The sequence below is a fragment of the Microtus oregoni genome, unplaced genomic scaffold (assembly GCF_018167655.1).
Source record: "Microtus oregoni isolate MIOR12 unplaced genomic scaffold, Mior012 000028F_ref0000031, whole genome shotgun sequence".
Classification (NCBI taxonomy): domain Eukaryota; kingdom Metazoa; phylum Chordata; class Mammalia; order Rodentia; family Cricetidae; genus Microtus; species Microtus oregoni.
In genome coordinates this window covers 2,830,649-2,846,958 of record NW_024543087.1, presented here as the reverse complement: position 1 = coordinate 2,846,958, position 16,310 = coordinate 2,830,649, and the positions used below count along the sequence as shown (strand labels likewise).

Here is a 16,310-nt window from a genome sequence, read left to right as displayed (position 1 = left end):
TGTGTGTGCATGCATGTGTGTGCATGCATGCTTCTGTGTGTGTGCATATGTGCTTGTGTGTGCACACATGCTTGTGTGTGTGTGTGCGTGTGTGTGCATACTTGTGTGTATCCTCCATCTCTTAGAAAATTAGTTTAGACCCTCACAGTTTCTCTTGCAGGATTCCTCTTTGCCCAAGTCCCAACCAGGTAATTAAGTTCCTGCTGGGTGCTGTGACCAGTGTGGCAGTCAGGTGTGCCCTCTCCCTTCTGTCCAGCATGGAACAGCAGTTTGAGCCTTTCAGACTTCTTCTGTCCTGCTTAGTTTCCTTTCCCGTGGAGCGGCAGAAACCACGACCAAAGCACCGTGGGGAGGAAGGGCTCTGTTTTCCTTTACAGTCCATCACTGAGGGAAACTGAGGCAGGAGCCTGGAGGCAGGGGCTGAAGCAGAGGCCATGAGCAGACACCAGTTACTCGATCAAGGCTTGCTTTGTTACCTTTTTTATACAAATCAGCACCAACCACAGTGGCTGGGCCCTCCCACATCAGTCAAGAAAGTGGATCACAGACCAGTCTGATCGTCGAGGGTCCCTCTTCCCAGGTGACTCTAGGATTGTGTTTCAAGTTGATGCCTGAAGCAGATTATGGCACAGCCCGATTTTGCCAGTCAGGGTTCTGAAATCAGCACCTCTCCCCCACCCTGCACCCTGACTCCTGGTGTCACCTCTTCCAAGGCGACTTTCTAGACGCCCCACGTTGGGGTGACAGCTCCCTGTGGGGCAGGGAGTTGCACACAAAGTGAAGGTGAAGGGAGGCAGCTGGCGAGCAGCAAACTCTCTACCCTGCTTCTATGCTTTAAACACGAGATTCTATACGCTCAACAGAACTTAACATTTTCACTTTTTTGGAGTTGTTTTTCCTTTCACGTTTCCTCCACTCAGATCTGGAAGGCAGAAGATACTGGTTCGCTAATTAGAGGTAACCATGGTTACCAAGTTGCCTTCAAAATATCTTGAAGAGTTGTTTGGGTTTTTTCTTTTTCCCCTCTTGGTTTTAATTCTACAGAAGGCATTTTATTTGACAACAATCTTTGTTTTCTTTCCAGTGATTGGATGATCTTCCCGAGTTCAGGGGTCTTTTAATGATTGTGTTAAAAGCTCAAAAATAAAATAAAAAATTCATTAAAAATATAATTCCATGTACAGAATTATTTTAAATTTTTAGTTGCTTGGATAACAGAGGGAGAGACCTATAGACCTCAACATGGCCTCAACAGAGAAACACCAGCAACCTGAGAAGTACGGGTAAGTGACACACTTCCTCCAACAAGGCCACAGTCCACTCTCTGGATGACTAAGCATCCAAATACATGAGCCTGTGGGGGCCATTCCTACTCCAACTACCACAGGGCATTGCTCATGGCTGTAAGCAAATACCCGCCAGCAAGGGTGTATTTGGTGGTGGTCTGTCGCAGTGAAGAAAGCAAGGTGGTGGTGGTGGATGTGGTGATTGTGGTGGTGGTGGTGGTAAGGGGGAGGCTGCCGGCCCTCATCTTGGTGGGCCAAGAAGCTGAGGAGGAAATGAGTGTCTTGCCAGCTTCCCCTTTTCCCCCTTTAATGCAGCCTGGAATCCCAATCCATGTGCTGATACCACAACATTCAGGATGGGTCTCCCCAAGTTAGTACGTTCTGGAAACCCCAAAGATGAGCATCCCTAAAACCCTAGGCACCTCTTTTTATTGATAGATATCATTGTAATTTAAGTTTGTTTCTAGGAGATTTTTCATGTGTGCACAATGTTTACTGATTCTCACTCCCCACTGAAGACTTTGATGACCGTGGTCTTGCATAAGCCCTACCATTCCTTGCCTGGTCACCGGGGCACGTGCCAGAAAGGAGGCCAAGGGTCCGTCTTCATTCTTTGCAAGCAGAATGATGTATGCAAGGCCAAACGAAGGTGTGGTGAAACTTGTGGGGACTTTACCAGGCTGGTAACCCTCTAAAGCAAAAGTACCAACACATTCTAAGATGTTGACAAGATTGGGGGCTTTGAAATGTAATGTTCACATTGTTCAGGGTGCACACCGTTTCCCCAGCGTACAAGGTACCGTGAGACATTCAATTCTCCTTGGAAAAGACAATCAGTAGATGGTGACAGATCTAAGAGCTGTCAACAAAGTAATTCAACCTATGGGCCCACTACAATCTGGAATTCCTTTGCCTTCTCTGTTACCAAAAGGCTGGCCTCGAACTCGTGATCCTTAAGGGGCGGGACTTATCCCTACAAGTAGATGCTACTGGTCAGATTTCACAGATGCCAGAACTCTTGGGGCCTTTAAAGCACTTTAAAGGGATTGGATGAGTAAATGTACCCCTCATGTCCATGCATGCATGTGTGTGTATGTGTCTGTATGTGTACATGTGTGTGAGTGGGGGAGGGTATGTGACTGTGTGTGCAGTGTATATGTGTGTGTGTATGTCTGTGTGTGTCATTGTGTGTCCGTGTATGTGTCTGTGTGTATATGTGTCTGTTGCTGAGGATGGAATCCAGGGCCTCACACATGCTAGACAAATGCTCTGTCACTTAGCTACATCTCTGGCTTTCTCTTTACTTTTTATTTTGAGACACAGTACCGCTAAGTTGCCTTGAACTCATAATCCTCCTGCCTCAGCCTCCCAAGTAGCTAGGATTTCAGACCCGTGCCAGCAGCTATTGAACAGTTCCACTTCTTTAACACTGAGTAAGCCCACTAATAATCACCAGTGAATTCTTTTTCTTCCTATGATAGTGCCAATACTTTGAGCTTTAGAAAAATCAATAGAAAAATATTAATCCATTTGGTTGCTGTGTTGGGCACACTCTGAAAGGAAGGGAAGGGTGCACTCTGAAATGGAAGGGGAGGGAGCACTCTGGAGTGGAAGGGGAGCGTGCACTCTGGAGTGGAAGGGGAGGGAGCATTCTGAAATGGAAGGGGAGAGCGCACTCTGAAGTGAAAGGGGAGGGCGCACTCTGGAGTGGAAGGGGAGGGAGCACTCTGGAGTGGAAGGGGAGGGAGCACTCTGGAGTGGAAGGGGAGGGCACACTCTGGAGTGGAAGGGGAGGGAGCACTCTGGAGTGGAAGGGGAGGGAGCACTCTGGAGTGGAAGGGGAGGGAGCATTCTGGAGTGGAAGGGGAGGGAGCACTCAGTAGTGGAAGGGGAGCATGCACTCTGGAGTGGAAGGGGAGCGTGCACTCTGGAGTGGAAGGGGAGGGAGCACTCTGGAGTGGAAGGGGAGCATGCACTCTGGAGTGGAAGGGGAGCGTGCACTCTGGAGTGCTCTGTTGCCCTCTCCATGTCCTTCATGCATGATATCAACTGTGCGAGTAGCCTGCCTTCCACCTTCCTGGGCTTGGTTGGGAGGACTTGATCATGTCCTTGTGTGTGTTTTACTTTTCTGATAAAATTGCTTCTCAGGCCGATCCATAACCTTAGTGGATGGGACCCTGAGAACTTCTCTTTGCTGACGAATCCATTATACAAATATTTAGTGAGACCAGACTATGATAAGGGATGGAAATTAAATAAAACACATAAAAAAATCCCTGCTCTTATGGGACTGGTACCCTAGTAGGCAAGATGAAGCCAGTAATCAATTAATATAGAGCGTAATTCTAAAGGAGAAAGAAGCAGAACAGAAGAAAGCACTGGCGGGGGGAGTTGTATATAGAGGATGATCTGAGCTGAGGCAGGGCTGAAGGATCTGGAAGGTCCTGCCATGCTGTGTGTGTGTGTGTGTGTGTGTGTGTGTGTGTGTGTGTGTGTGTGGCGGGGAGGGGGTTGAGCCAAAGGGTCTGAGGTGGGACTGAGGGTAGTATTGGGGGGCAATAATGAAGAGGGCAGGGAGGCTAGAGTGTGGCAAGGGGGAGGGGTGGGTAAGAGAGGAGTGGAATGGAGACAATACTGCTGGGGAGAGGGGCTCTGTCCAGTGGGCTCAGGAAGTGGTTGGGGATCTGGGGCAGATGCTGTAGCCCCAGGCAGAAGAAAGATGCAGCAAATCTTTTTCACATTCAATAACAAAAATGTGCAGAACTTAGAGCCCAGGGGAAATTAGTGAGGCCACAGCTCTCTTTGCTTGGCTTCTGCTGTATTTACCTCCAGGATGGGCAATAACTTGAAGGAACCAGGAAAAGATATTGAACGTACCGAGACATGAAGGCGAGAGATTAAGAATCTTTCCTTTGGCACATGTTATGTCTGGCCTTATCAGTTTGATGAGATTTAGAACCACCGTTTAGAAGAGACAACTCTGGCTATGTCTGTGAGGGTGGGTTTGAAAATATTTAACCGAGGAGAGAAGATTAACCCTAACTGTGAGTGGCATCACCCGGCAGACCGGGCCCCTCAACTGAATGGAAAGTAGTAAGCAAACTGAAGAACGGCCTTCATCTCTCTCTCTGCTTCCCGTCTATGGGTGCAATGTTCTGTCACCTTCTCCTGCCACCACCATGGCCTCTCCACCCAGGGGACTGGGTCCTCGAACTGAGAGAGAAAGTCAATAGAACGAGGCCCCTCTCTGGTGCCTCGCCCCTGTGTTCGGTGCTTGGCGCCTGTCTTTGAGTCCATAATCTCTGTCGGTTCTTTAGGCCCTACTGATGTGTCTATAAAAACACAGGGAGCATATCCTAAAATCAACTGATTGCTGATCTGGGGCAGATTATTCCAAGCATTGGCTTTGTTGTTCTTATTGACACAGGAGCCACTTGTGAGTCCCTTCCCAGGCCGTAGTTCTCCTGACAAACTCCATTGTCCTCTGAGATGACCGCACTTCCTCAAGGGTCTCTGTTAATGAGTGAGTTAAACAACATCTTTTTTTTTTTTTTAGGAGCTCCCACAGCAGCCAACACTGTGACTTTTATTTTTTTTTTAATTTATTTATTTATTAAGGATTTCTGCCTCGTCCCCACAACCGTTTCCCATTTCCCTCCCCCTCCCCCGATCAAGTCCCCCCCCCCCCTCATCTGCTCGAAGAGCAATCAGGGTTCCCTGACCTGTGGGAAGCCCAAGGACTGCCCACCTCTATCCAGGTCTCGTAAGGTGAGCATTCAAACTGCCTAGGCTCCCACAAAGCCAGTACGTGCAGTAGGATCAAAAACCCACTGCAATTGTTCTTGAATTCTCAGTATTCCTCATTGTCCGCTATGTTCAGCTAGTCCGGATTTATCCCATGCTTTTTCAGACCTAGGCCAGCTGGCCTTGGTGAGTTCCCGATAGAACATCCCCATTGTCTTAGTGTGTGGGTGCACCCCTCGTGGTCCTGAATTCCTTGCTCGTGCTCCGTCTCCTTCTGCTCCTGATTTGGACCTTGAGATTTCTGTCCGGTGCTCCCGTGTGGGTCTCTGTCTCTGTCTCCTTTCATCGCCTAATGAAGGTTAATATTCCTGAGGATGCCTATGTGTTTGTCTTTGGATCTTGAAGTGTCTTGGTCTTACAGTTCTGAGAGTCATGTGTGGCTTTATCTTTAAAAACTTAATGTTCAGGGGCTGGAGAGATGGCTCAGAGGTTAAGAGCATTGCCTGCTCTTCCAAAGGTCCTGAGTTCAATTCCCAGCAACCACATGGTGGCTCACAACCATCTGTAATGGGGTCTGGTGCCCTCTTCTGGCCTGCAGGCATAGACACAGACAGAATATTGTATACATAATAAATAAATAAATAAATAAATAAATAAAACCTTAATGTTCAGGCCGGGCGGTGGTGGCGCACGCCTTTAATCCCAGCACTCGGGAGGCAGAGGCAGGCGAATCTCTGTGAGTTCGAGACCAGCCTGGTCTACAAGAGCTAGTTCCAGGACAGGCTCCAAAACCACAGAGAAACCCTGTCTCGAAAAACCAAAAAAATAAAAATAAAAACTTAATGTCACATGCGTGGCAATTCAAAAGGCACCAATTCAGATCAGTTCTCCACTCACTGGGTATCATGGACTTTGTGTTCAATTCTGAGTCCTTCATCCACCCCCACGACATACACATTTGCACACAGAGTGTGGTCTCATCCCACCCCACCCCATGCTTGGTGGTGCGCTAGAAACAGACCTACACATATTTCTGAATGAATTATGGTGTGTTGGTTACCATTCTGCTCTCTGTGACCAAAGCAACTTCAGGGAGAAAGGATTTATTGTGCTCGTGGTTTAAAGGGACGCAGTCCGTCACGGTAAGAGATGGATGTTGGTGGTGAGAGCATCAGGAAGTAGAAGTGGACGCTGGCACTCAAATAGCTTTCTCCTTTGATTTAGTTTGGGATCCCAGCCCATGGGATGGTGCTCTCTGTGTTTAGTTAATGGTGCTCCCTCTTCAGTTAATCTCTGAAAATGACCTCACAGACATTCCCCAGAGGTGTGTCTCCAAGTGATTTGAAATTCAATCACGTTACCAATGAAGACAGATGGGGACACATGGGAATTGAAGGCTTAATCTATGAAGCAGTCTCAGAGAGCAAATTGTTGGGACTGAATGAGGTGGGATCCCTAGGAGGTGACAGTGTATTGTGTTATCTGGTTGGATCTTAATTTTATTCTGAATTCTAACTTCTGCTCAGATTGTTCCCAGCGTGTCTTCCCCGGGGTCACCAGAAGAGCTTTCTAAGAGTCCCTTTTCTACCACTGAAGGAACAGAGTATCCCAGTGGGCTGTGGTGGACTAGGTGGGTCTGCTGAGATATTGCACAGATGGAATGATGTGGCCTTCAATGTCCATCCCTCTGTGCTGCCCTGTCCTGGGGGCCTCAATTAGGAGATCTGGGAAGTTGCATTGTGGGTGGCCATTCCTTGGTCACCTCTGGATGTCTCTGATGCCCACAGAGAATGAACAGATCGGCTCTTGTGCTGGATAACAGGAATCCCCCAGCATGCCCTCTGATTGACAGCACTGTGACAGGGCCCCTCCCCCAGCATGTCCTCTGATTGACAGCACTGTGACAGGGCCCCTCCCCCAGCATGTCCTCTGATTGACAGCACTGTGACAGGGCCCCTCCCCCAGCATGCCCTCTGATTGACAGCACAGTGACAGCCCCCCTCCCCCAGCATGTCCTCTGATTGACAGCACTGTGACAGGGCCCCTCCCCCAGCATGCCCTCTGATTGACAGCACAGTGACAGCCCCCCTCCCCCAGCATGCCCTCTGATTGAAAGCACTGTGACAGGGCCCCAACATGTCCTCTGATTGACAGCACTGTGACAGGGCCCAGGGAAAGCTGTTACTGCCGGCTGGGTAACTGCTTCCTCTAGGTTAAATATTCCCTCAAGGGGAGAAGAGACTCTTCCGTGGAGTCACCTACAGGCTGTGCAGGGATGCAGCTTTCATGAGTTGCCCCCCAATGTTGGGACGTGCTTTTTGGTGATGCAGCTGCCTGACTCACCAGTGCCTCCATCAGTAACCCTGATAGACCCATCAAGCCAGGTGTTGATAGAAGCATTTCTTTGGTCAGTCGGTGCCCCCTCTACCTGGGGCAGAACAGAAACAAATTCCCCAGTATGAAGACATGGACTCTGTGCTCTGTCAGTGAATGTCCAGGAATGGCTGGGGCCAGCAACTCCAGTAGCACCTGGGAGTATGCTTGCACTGGAGCCCGGATTTTCCGGGTTGAAACACGTGGTTTCCCATGATTCTCTACACACCATAGTTTGAGGGGATATTGGTTAATGGAGTCCTCCTCATCGAGGTACATCAGCCTTCAGTTCTGGGAGTCACTTCCTGGGGCACTAGGGTCAGCCACTTCCACCTTGCAGGGCTCATCTCCTTGTCTGCAGAGGACAAGCTGTGGCCATCACTGCCCTGTAACTTAAAGGTTGAGAGGACCCTAAAGAAATCTTGGGGTGGGGTAGCCTGGAAGAAGGGGTTGGGGATGGGTGTAGCCAGGGCTGGGCCCCAGGGCTGAGTCCAAGAGCCCTTCCACAAGCTACCTTGCATCAGTGGGGAGGATAGCTCCATACCCTGCACTCAGGTCCTGAGCCCCTCTGGGACCATCCACTGCAAGGATTCGCCTGTGGACACCCTGTACCAGTCTCCCCTCCTCTCCATCCTGCAGACCCTCGCCGGACACAATGAATGAGTGGCAAAAGGAAAACTCTTTAATAGCATAGCAACATTAGGTCTGGGAGTCACTGGAGGAAACACTGCCTTCCAACCGCCGGCGGGGCTGAGGCGTGTGGCCGTATTGCACACTCTTAACAGATTTCACATTGGGAACTTAATAAATAGATACTCAAAGTGTCGAACAGCAGAGGCAAGGGGTTGTGTGCGTGACTGTTTTCTCGTTCCAGCTCCTCCGAACAGGACTGAGAAGCTGGCCCACTAGGACGGGTATTCGTAGTCCTCGGCGCTGCGCCGGCCAAAATCCATCCAGCCGGTGTAGTCCCGGTCACTTATCCTGTGGCTGGGGTCCAGGTTCTGGAGCGACTTAAGAACAGACATGCGGCCAGAAGGAGCTGCGGGTAGAAAAGAGGAAGAAGATAAGAGCTGTGGACATGAAAGTGTGGCTAAAGCAATGGGGGAAAGCCAGGGTGTGTGTGTGTGTGCTTGTGATTTCATTGTACATATATGTATATATACATGCATATGGACACCTGTGTCTTCCTCAATCTCTTCTCCCTCTCAATGAGACGGAGCCTCTACTGCACCTGGAGCTCACTGGGGAACCAGCAAGCCTTAGGGACCCTCCTGTGTCTGCATCCCCAACACTGGGATTGTGGGTACAGTGCACACCCAGTTCTTCCATATGGGTTCTTGGGGGTCTTTCTGTTGTGCAGTGAGCATTGACTGTCAGAGTCATCCCACCAGGTCTTAGAGCACTAAATCTGCGAGGCCAGGAGCAAACAGAGGAGGAAGAACCCCTGTGCGAGGGTTTGGATGGCTTGGCTTCTCCCTGCCTTGTTCAGCCGAGGAGCTGTCCAGAGTTTCCTACCCAAAACACCATTCTGTAGTGCACCCGATGCTCATCAGAAACCATGCAAAGATCCTCCCAGAATGCACTACTTCTAAATGCAATGACTTAACGTCCCAGCATGCTTAGCTCATGGGGGAGCTTTCTGGGACTACAGCACCGTGATGCAAGGGTTACATTTTTAGAAATGAGATCAAGGAACCAGGAAGAAAGATGGCTCAGCAGGCAAGCTGCTCGCTGCATATGCCTGACAACCCGAATCCACACTGGACATACTAAGGCATGTCCTGAGATGGGAGGCAGAGACAGGAAAGTCTCCCAGACGCTCATGGGCCAGGCAGCCTGGAGTATGAAGCGCAGTGACGAACCACAAAAAAGTCCCGCCTAAAACTAGGTAGAAGGTAAGCACGAACCAGCACCTGGGTTGTCTTCTGACTCCCACTGTACAACACACCATAAACACACACATAACGCAAACATGCACATAATACACATACACACACGTAAGTAAATAAGTTTTCTTTTTTTGAACAAGGACAAGTCAGACGGCTGGGTGGCTAAGTATGGTTTTTGTCAAGCTTGGCAATGTGAGTTTGAGCCCCTGGATCCACACAGTGGAAGAAGAGAGCATTGCTGTCCTCTGAACTCTACAGGCCTCCCTTGCCCCCTCATAAATAAATGCTAACAAAACGAAATCAAGTTCTCTTTCTACATGAACATGCTTCCAAATTATTCACATGAAGGCTCCAGTCTTTTAAATATAATAATAACCAGAAAAATACACCCCTGTCAGATTAAAATACTGGTATCTTGGTAGCATTCATAGAAACTGAATGAAAAGTCAGAAAAAGTGAAATTTAAACCAGCCATTTGGACCAAAACACAGCACTGTAACCTGCAGCAGGGTCCAGCCTGTGGTAACTGTGTGATCTGGGCAGGAAGGGGTGCAGTGACATGAGTTCCTTCCTCTGCGGGGAGATGACATGGTCCCAGTCCACAAATGGTGGACAGTGGCCTCCTGGACTTGGAATCAGGGTAGCTCCTTCTGTGAGGCTGATAGGGTAAAGAGAGGCCCCTGGGGACCCCACTGATCTGGGACCACAGTGTTCCCCTCTTTGGGGTTTGCAGGCGGCTTCCCTGCCAGCCCCAGGCTAGCACAGCCAGAAGGAGGATTACTTAGCCCTGCTCCAGTAAGCAATGCTAATGAGACCCGTTGGTAGAAGAGGGGTTGGTTGGGAAGAGGATTAGGAGGGGGAGGGGGAGAAGGAGTGAGGGCAGTGGGGTGAGTGTGATCTGAATGTGCTATGGATGCATTAGACGTCAAAGTGAAGCTCACCATTAAGGCATAATTAATACATATTAGTAAAACGTTTCTTAAATGGCACCACAGAGGCAGTTACCCTTACTGCAGAATGAATTTAACCAGCTAAACTTAAAACAGAAATCATCACATTCTTTTCTTTGACCCCACGTCTTCCTGGGTTGGGAACTGAGAGCTCACACCCAGCGTTCTTTGGGTAGACAGCCCTAGCTTGTGCAGAACAGACCTGGCTGCTTCAGTACCCAGTTTCTCTCAGGTAAAACAAACATAGTCAGCAATATATGCAGCCCGGTTTCCTGTACCATCACATGAAAATACAGCCCATCCTCTGGCCGGCTCAGGGATTAGTGTCCACTGTGAGGGCTGGGCACAACCCATTGCTTCTATCAAGCCAGATGCCTGGTCAGTGGCTGGGCATTTAACCGGTCGTGGGAGCTGTGTTTGGAACTGGCCTTGGCTCTCGCATCCCACACGGATCTGTCATCAGGCTTGGTGTTATCACACCCCATCTGTCCCCAGCACTACCCCGTGAAGGGACTTAGAACCAAGTCATGGGCTGAGACAAAGGGATTTGGCTCTCTCGAACTCTTACACCCAGAGCAGACAGGTGAGCAGGGAAGCCCAATGTCCTCCAGACCTCAGCGGAAGTCAAATGAGTATGGATTCACTCTGCTGCCTCCTAGACATGCTCAGACGTTACTTGCTTTCTTTAGCATGGGCTTCTATAAAAGAAAAATGAGTGAGATGCTCGCTGTGCAGAACGGTTTTAAGGTCTGAGGGAGACACACGGAGATAGCATCTCATGCTAATGCTGTTGATGCCGCTTTCTGCTGGAACACACTTCTTCCTGGACCACTGATGCCTCCTTCGCCTGCCTCCCCAGAAATAGGCTTGCTCAAGGACCCCTGAGGGCCGGGCAGACAAAAAGGATAAGCTTTGTTTTATTTTATATTTTAGTGTTTTTTTAAATACAAGATCTCACGTAGCCGGGACTAGCCTCAAACTTGCTGCACAGCAGAGGCTAACCTTGAGTAGGTCTGCCCACCTCCTGAGTGCTAAGGTCACAGGTGTGCACCGCCACGCCCAGTGCCATGTTGCACCAGAGTTGGTCTCAGGATTGTGTGCATTCTAGGCCACCAGCTGAAACCAAACCCCAACCACTCAAAAAGCATCTTGTCTAGAATTGTTTCTTTTTTCTTTCTTTTCTTTTTTTGGGGGTGGGGGGGTTTGAGACAGAGTTTCTCTGTGTATCTCTGGTTGTCCTGGAACTCATTCTGTAGACCAGTCTGGCTCTGAACTAACAGCGATCTGCCTGCCTCTGCATCCCTGAGTGCTGGGATTGGAATCTTTACGAATAATATGCATTTCCAGGAAAACAGCCTAGATATGGCTGTGGGGTGAGCTCCCACACAGGAAGAAAAGAAATCTCTTGATGTTCCTGAAGTCTCAACTTCATGGGGACTCTAGGAGACTCAACAGGCTCCCTAGTTTCCCCTCACTAGTCAAGCCCAGTGCTCTGGGCTGTTCAAATGCAGACAGGACAAATTGGGTAAGTGAGCTCTACAGAAAGAGTGCCCACCTCCCCAAATCCAGCTCTACTGGTCCAGTTTGACACACCCCAGCCAGAGGTCACCATCCACCTTCCTGCCTGCGGATCACATCAGAGATGAAGGCTGTCTTAGTGCCAGCCATGACTCCTGGGTTGGGAGGGGATCTGTTCCACTCAGTCCCCATTGCCTCTCTGAAGATGAGAGAGACAGGTACAGGAAAGGAACCCTCACCTGGCTAGCTGCTCAATCGCCCACGGGGTTTATGGGAAAAGTCTTCCAATGCCGAGAAGCCCTGTGGTGGTTAGCATCGAGACCACCTTTCTGACAGCTACAGAAATACAAGATAAAGCTTTCCCTGTGTGACCGTCCTGACTGGACAGCCAAGGGACCTTTGACTGCTCCTGGCCTTTTGACCCTTTCCTCCTGCTCCGTACTGGGGGGAAGATGCACACAATGACAACAACTCTTCTCAGATCTCAGGCTTTCTCAGCACCGACCCACTTCCTGCCAGAGGGGTTTCAATGGTCAGTGTCTGGGTGGTCCCCAATCCTGTTGCAGATACAGCGGAGATGATAAAACCCCCCACCCATCTCCTCTTTTGGGGGCTGCAAACACCACAGTGCGGTGCAGTGTACTTCAGGGAAGGAACTGAAAATCTTGCTGTTGTATGTCCCCTGCTTCCTTCCCCGGCAGGTGTTTTGGGGGATCAGAATTGGAAGCCAGGAGCCGCAGCTGCAGTGTGAGGAGAGCGGATATCCTTACCTTTGCGAGCCTGCTGGATGTATCGAGCTATCAGTGCGCCCAGGCGCGCTCGGGGCTCGCCGTCGGTCCTGAGCACAGCGGCCCTCAGCTGCCTTCGGGGAGCCTCCTCCGCCCGCTGCACCGCGGAGTCCACGGCTTCTGCCGGGGCCACTGGCTGCGTCAGGGCGCCCGCGACCAGGACTGCCATCAGCACGCACAGACACACTCCGCTCTTCATGGCTGTGGGGAGCGGAGGCGAGGAGCGTGAACCAAAGGCTGACTTTGGCGGGCTTCAAACGAAGTCCCGAATGCACACCGAAGTCTGCCCAGGTCGAAGGTGGGGGCTGCAGCTGCGCCAAACTGACTCACGCCCTAGAGCTAGCCAAGCGCAATTTCTAGCTGCGCCCTGGCCACTGCGCGCCTCTGGCCACTTCTGCAGGCTTTTGTGTTATCCACACCCAGGGCCCAGGAATCCCACAGAGACCCGATTTTCTGCCCGGTTCAGGAGCAGTACCTCCTGCTTTTCTCAAGTTAGAGCCTTGTAGCTCATCTCTCTTCTAACCAGAAAAGCACAGAGTGAGTGAGTGAGTGAGTGTGTGTGTGTGTGTGTGTGTGTGAGAGAGAGAGAGAGAGAGAGAGAGAGAGAGAGAGAGAGAGAGGCGGGGGTGGATACTCCTGTAGAGAAATGCAGGAGATTAAAAGCTGTCGCTACAGAAATGAACGGGACAACAATGGGAGTCACCGTTTAAAGTATCGGCGCATAAATATAAGCTGTGTTTTTACAGAGGTTCCTAGGCATTTATACCAGAGCGAACAAAAAGTCACTATGCAAAACAAAAGCCAGAAATCTGCGCCCAGTCCTGAGTTATGGCCAAAGCCCCGCATTTGAGAACTGAGCTAATGGGACCTCCATTCTATTCCCAAAGCCTTATTTTTTTTCTGCAGCTTTTAGAAAATGGGTATGTCTTAAAGCCTCTTGGTATTTTCTTTTAAATGATTTCAAAGTGATCCGCACATCATGGGAATCCTAAGAAACGGCTATCCCAGCCTTGTCATGAAAAGAGACGGCACAGAGGAACAAGTCTCCTCGCAGCGTACCCACCCAGACGCATTTTAGAATCCAGCGCCGTTATTTCTGACTTCAGGAAATCTTCCCAGCTGTCAAAGGAGGGAAGACACAGAAAACAGACGATACTCAAGGGCGCAAAGCTACGAGCCAATATTCCTCACACGCCTGATTCTTGGATCAGCCAACAGAGATGCCGACTTACCTTTGTTGGGGAATCAGCTGGCTTGGCGGCTTCCAGCAGAGCAGGCTGCGGTCCAGCCAAGTTCAAGGCAGGCGGGAGGGCGGCTGCCTCTTAAATAGCCCCGCCCGGGCGCGCAGCCAGTCATCTGTTTACCCAGTGCTGACGCAGTCCAGCAGGACACGTGCTCAGGAGACCGCCCCTGGAGCGACCACCTATGGAAGTGGCCCGGAGAGAAGGGAAGCGGCTCGGATAGCCCCTCCCAGACTGGGTACCTCGTAGGGGATCTCCTCGTTATCTAAAGAGCTTCCTTCCCACCTGTCCAGCACTTTCCCAGTCTCTTCGGGCAGGCCGCCCCCTCCTGAGTGGGAAACAGTTTATCTGGAATGGAGAAGGTGACCATGTTCAGCTTTGGGAGTCAAGTGCTCCTTCAAGGAAACTGGGGGACCTACACAGTCTTGGGGGTCAGCAAGCATAATTCTGGTGTGTTTTCTGGGACCACCTTCGGGCCTGAGTGGGCTCCCACGCGTGAGAGAGGGGATTCGCACTCTCAGTTTCTCATAACTCAATCTGGGTCTGTTTTCATACAATTGCAAAATTTGGGTATACCTCCTGACTTCACACGGAAGGAGCCCCTGGGAAAAGACTCTGATTTCTTTCCAGGACCCTTGCCCACCTGATCACATCGGCTGCTGCTCCTGGTCGCCAAGTGGCGCCAGAGAGTTTCTTAGGCACCCCCAAGCTCTGGCTGGCTGAGCCATCCTGGCTTGGTTTGCACCTTTCCAAGGAGCTCCTGATCGCCCTTTCCAGGAAAGTCCCTCTAGAGTAACAGGCGGCTCAACTGGTGATGAGGGTCTTGGCTGGGATAAGGATTCTCACCGTTCAAGAGGAAAGGGAGGCCCCCGATAGTGTAGCGCTCACATCCCCGAGACCCCCCAGCCCCCGCAGAGCACAGTGATCTTCTGCACCCCGAAGTGCTAGAGTTTGCTGGGTCCCTCTGCCCCATTTCACAGAACAGAACTGGGACTGGGGACCTAAGAAGCCCTACACCGGCCAGTCACTGCTATCCTGTAACCTGGGGTCACCAGCTAGCCATGCCCAACCCCGCCCTCACTGAATAGAAAATGTACCCAGCCCTGGAGCCCTCTTCCTGAGGAGACCATGGAAATGCAGGCGCAGGGGAGTCAGGTCCCTGGTGGTGGCTCTAGGGGTCTCTGAAATCCAGAAGAAACAGATTAAATGCTGTGGGTTGATCTTCCCCATAGGCGGCTCAGGTTGGAGATATTAGCTTTATCCCTGAAGGAACCAAGCACATCTAGAAACCTGGATATGATCTAAAGCAGGATGGCAAAGGGCTGTCCACTCCGGCCTAATTCTACCTGCGCTTTCCTTGACCTGTGGACTGAGACTCGGACATTTAGTTGACTCCTTACCTCCCAGTTTAGGAACCATGCCCAGTCCCTGGTGATGCGGTGTGACCAAGATCTGATAAAATAAATACCCAAGTAAATAAATACCTCTGGGGTCTGGAGATGGGATCTGAAAGCTGGAGGGTGGCACAGTCCGTCAAGTGCTTGCCTTGGAAGCACAGGGACCTGAGTTCAATCTCCACTAGAAGCCAAGGAAGGGAGGACTTATACCAGGGCAAAGGAGGTCGGCAAGAGGATCCCAGGAGCTCAGTGACCAGCTAGTCTAGCCAACTGGTGAGTTCTAGGTTTAGTGAGAGTCTGTCTTTTACCATTCAAGGTGAAGCACAATGGAGGAGACATCTGGTGTGAATCCCTGGCCCTCACATCTGTACACACATGTGAACCTCACACCTGCACATCTGTATACACGTGTGAACATCTGTCCCGCGCATCTGTATACATGTGATCCTCTGGCTCACACATCTGTATATATGTGTGAACATCTGTCCCACACATCTGTGTACATGTGTACCCTCTGTCCCGCACATCTGTATACACGTATGACCCCCTGGCCCGCACATCTGTTTACATGTTTGCCCTCTGGCCCGCACATCTGTATACACATGTGAACCTCTGGCCTGCACATCTGTGCACACAGGTTTACACATACAGACATACACAACAAGTGGCATGCACACCTGATGACTTTGAAGGAGTCTGATATTGGGAGCATCTCTAGAGCCAAGGTTGAGGTGGATAATCTGAGAAAAATGTTATCAGGTCAGGGAAGGATTGAGATAAGGGTTCTCAGGTCTGGTCGTGATGTGGAAGAGTTCCGTAAAGTTTTTCTGACTCAATAAGCCTCTCCACTGACACACTAATCCAAATCCAAATCAGACCAAATCAAACCGACGTCTATGACCTAATTACTTTCAAAGTGACCACTGAGAGTACCCCAGTGGAGAGGGAATTTCGAAACAGCAAGGATAGTTCCTGACAGAGAGAAAACTCACACAGATTAGTAAAGATTCTATCTTTTCAAACCAGGTGAGCCGATGTACACTGATAAACCCAACATTTGGGAGGCGGAGGCAAAAGGATCAGGAGTTCAAGGTCATCCTTGGCTACGTGGCCAGTCTGTGCCT

At 50.4% G+C, this 16,310-nt stretch overlaps 1 protein-coding gene across 2 annotated transcripts; it reads right to left on the bottom strand.

The window, feature by feature from the left end:
- Positions 1 to 8,063: 8,063 nt before the first annotated feature.
- Positions 8,064 to 13,964, bottom strand: Cck (cholecystokinin). 2 transcript variants are annotated; one of them, XM_041677320.1, is made up of 4 exons: positions 13,781 to 13,964; positions 13,612 to 13,667; positions 12,531 to 12,749; positions 8,064 to 8,442 (listed from the first exon to the last, which is right to left on the bottom strand). In XM_041677320.1, exons 2-4 carry the CDS (start codon positions 13,619 to 13,621, stop codon positions 8,309 to 8,311), a joined length of 363 nt encoding a protein of 120 aa, XP_041533254.1. In that variant the 5' UTR covers positions 13,622 to 13,667; positions 13,781 to 13,964; the 3' UTR covers positions 8,064 to 8,308. The 2 variants fall into 2 exon arrangements, with proteins under 2 accessions (XP_041533254.1, XP_041533255.1); XM_041677321.1 differs by lacking the exon at positions 13,612 to 13,667 and having other exon boundaries at positions 13,781 to 13,958.
- Between the last annotated feature and the right edge of the window lie 2,346 nt (positions 13,965 to 16,310).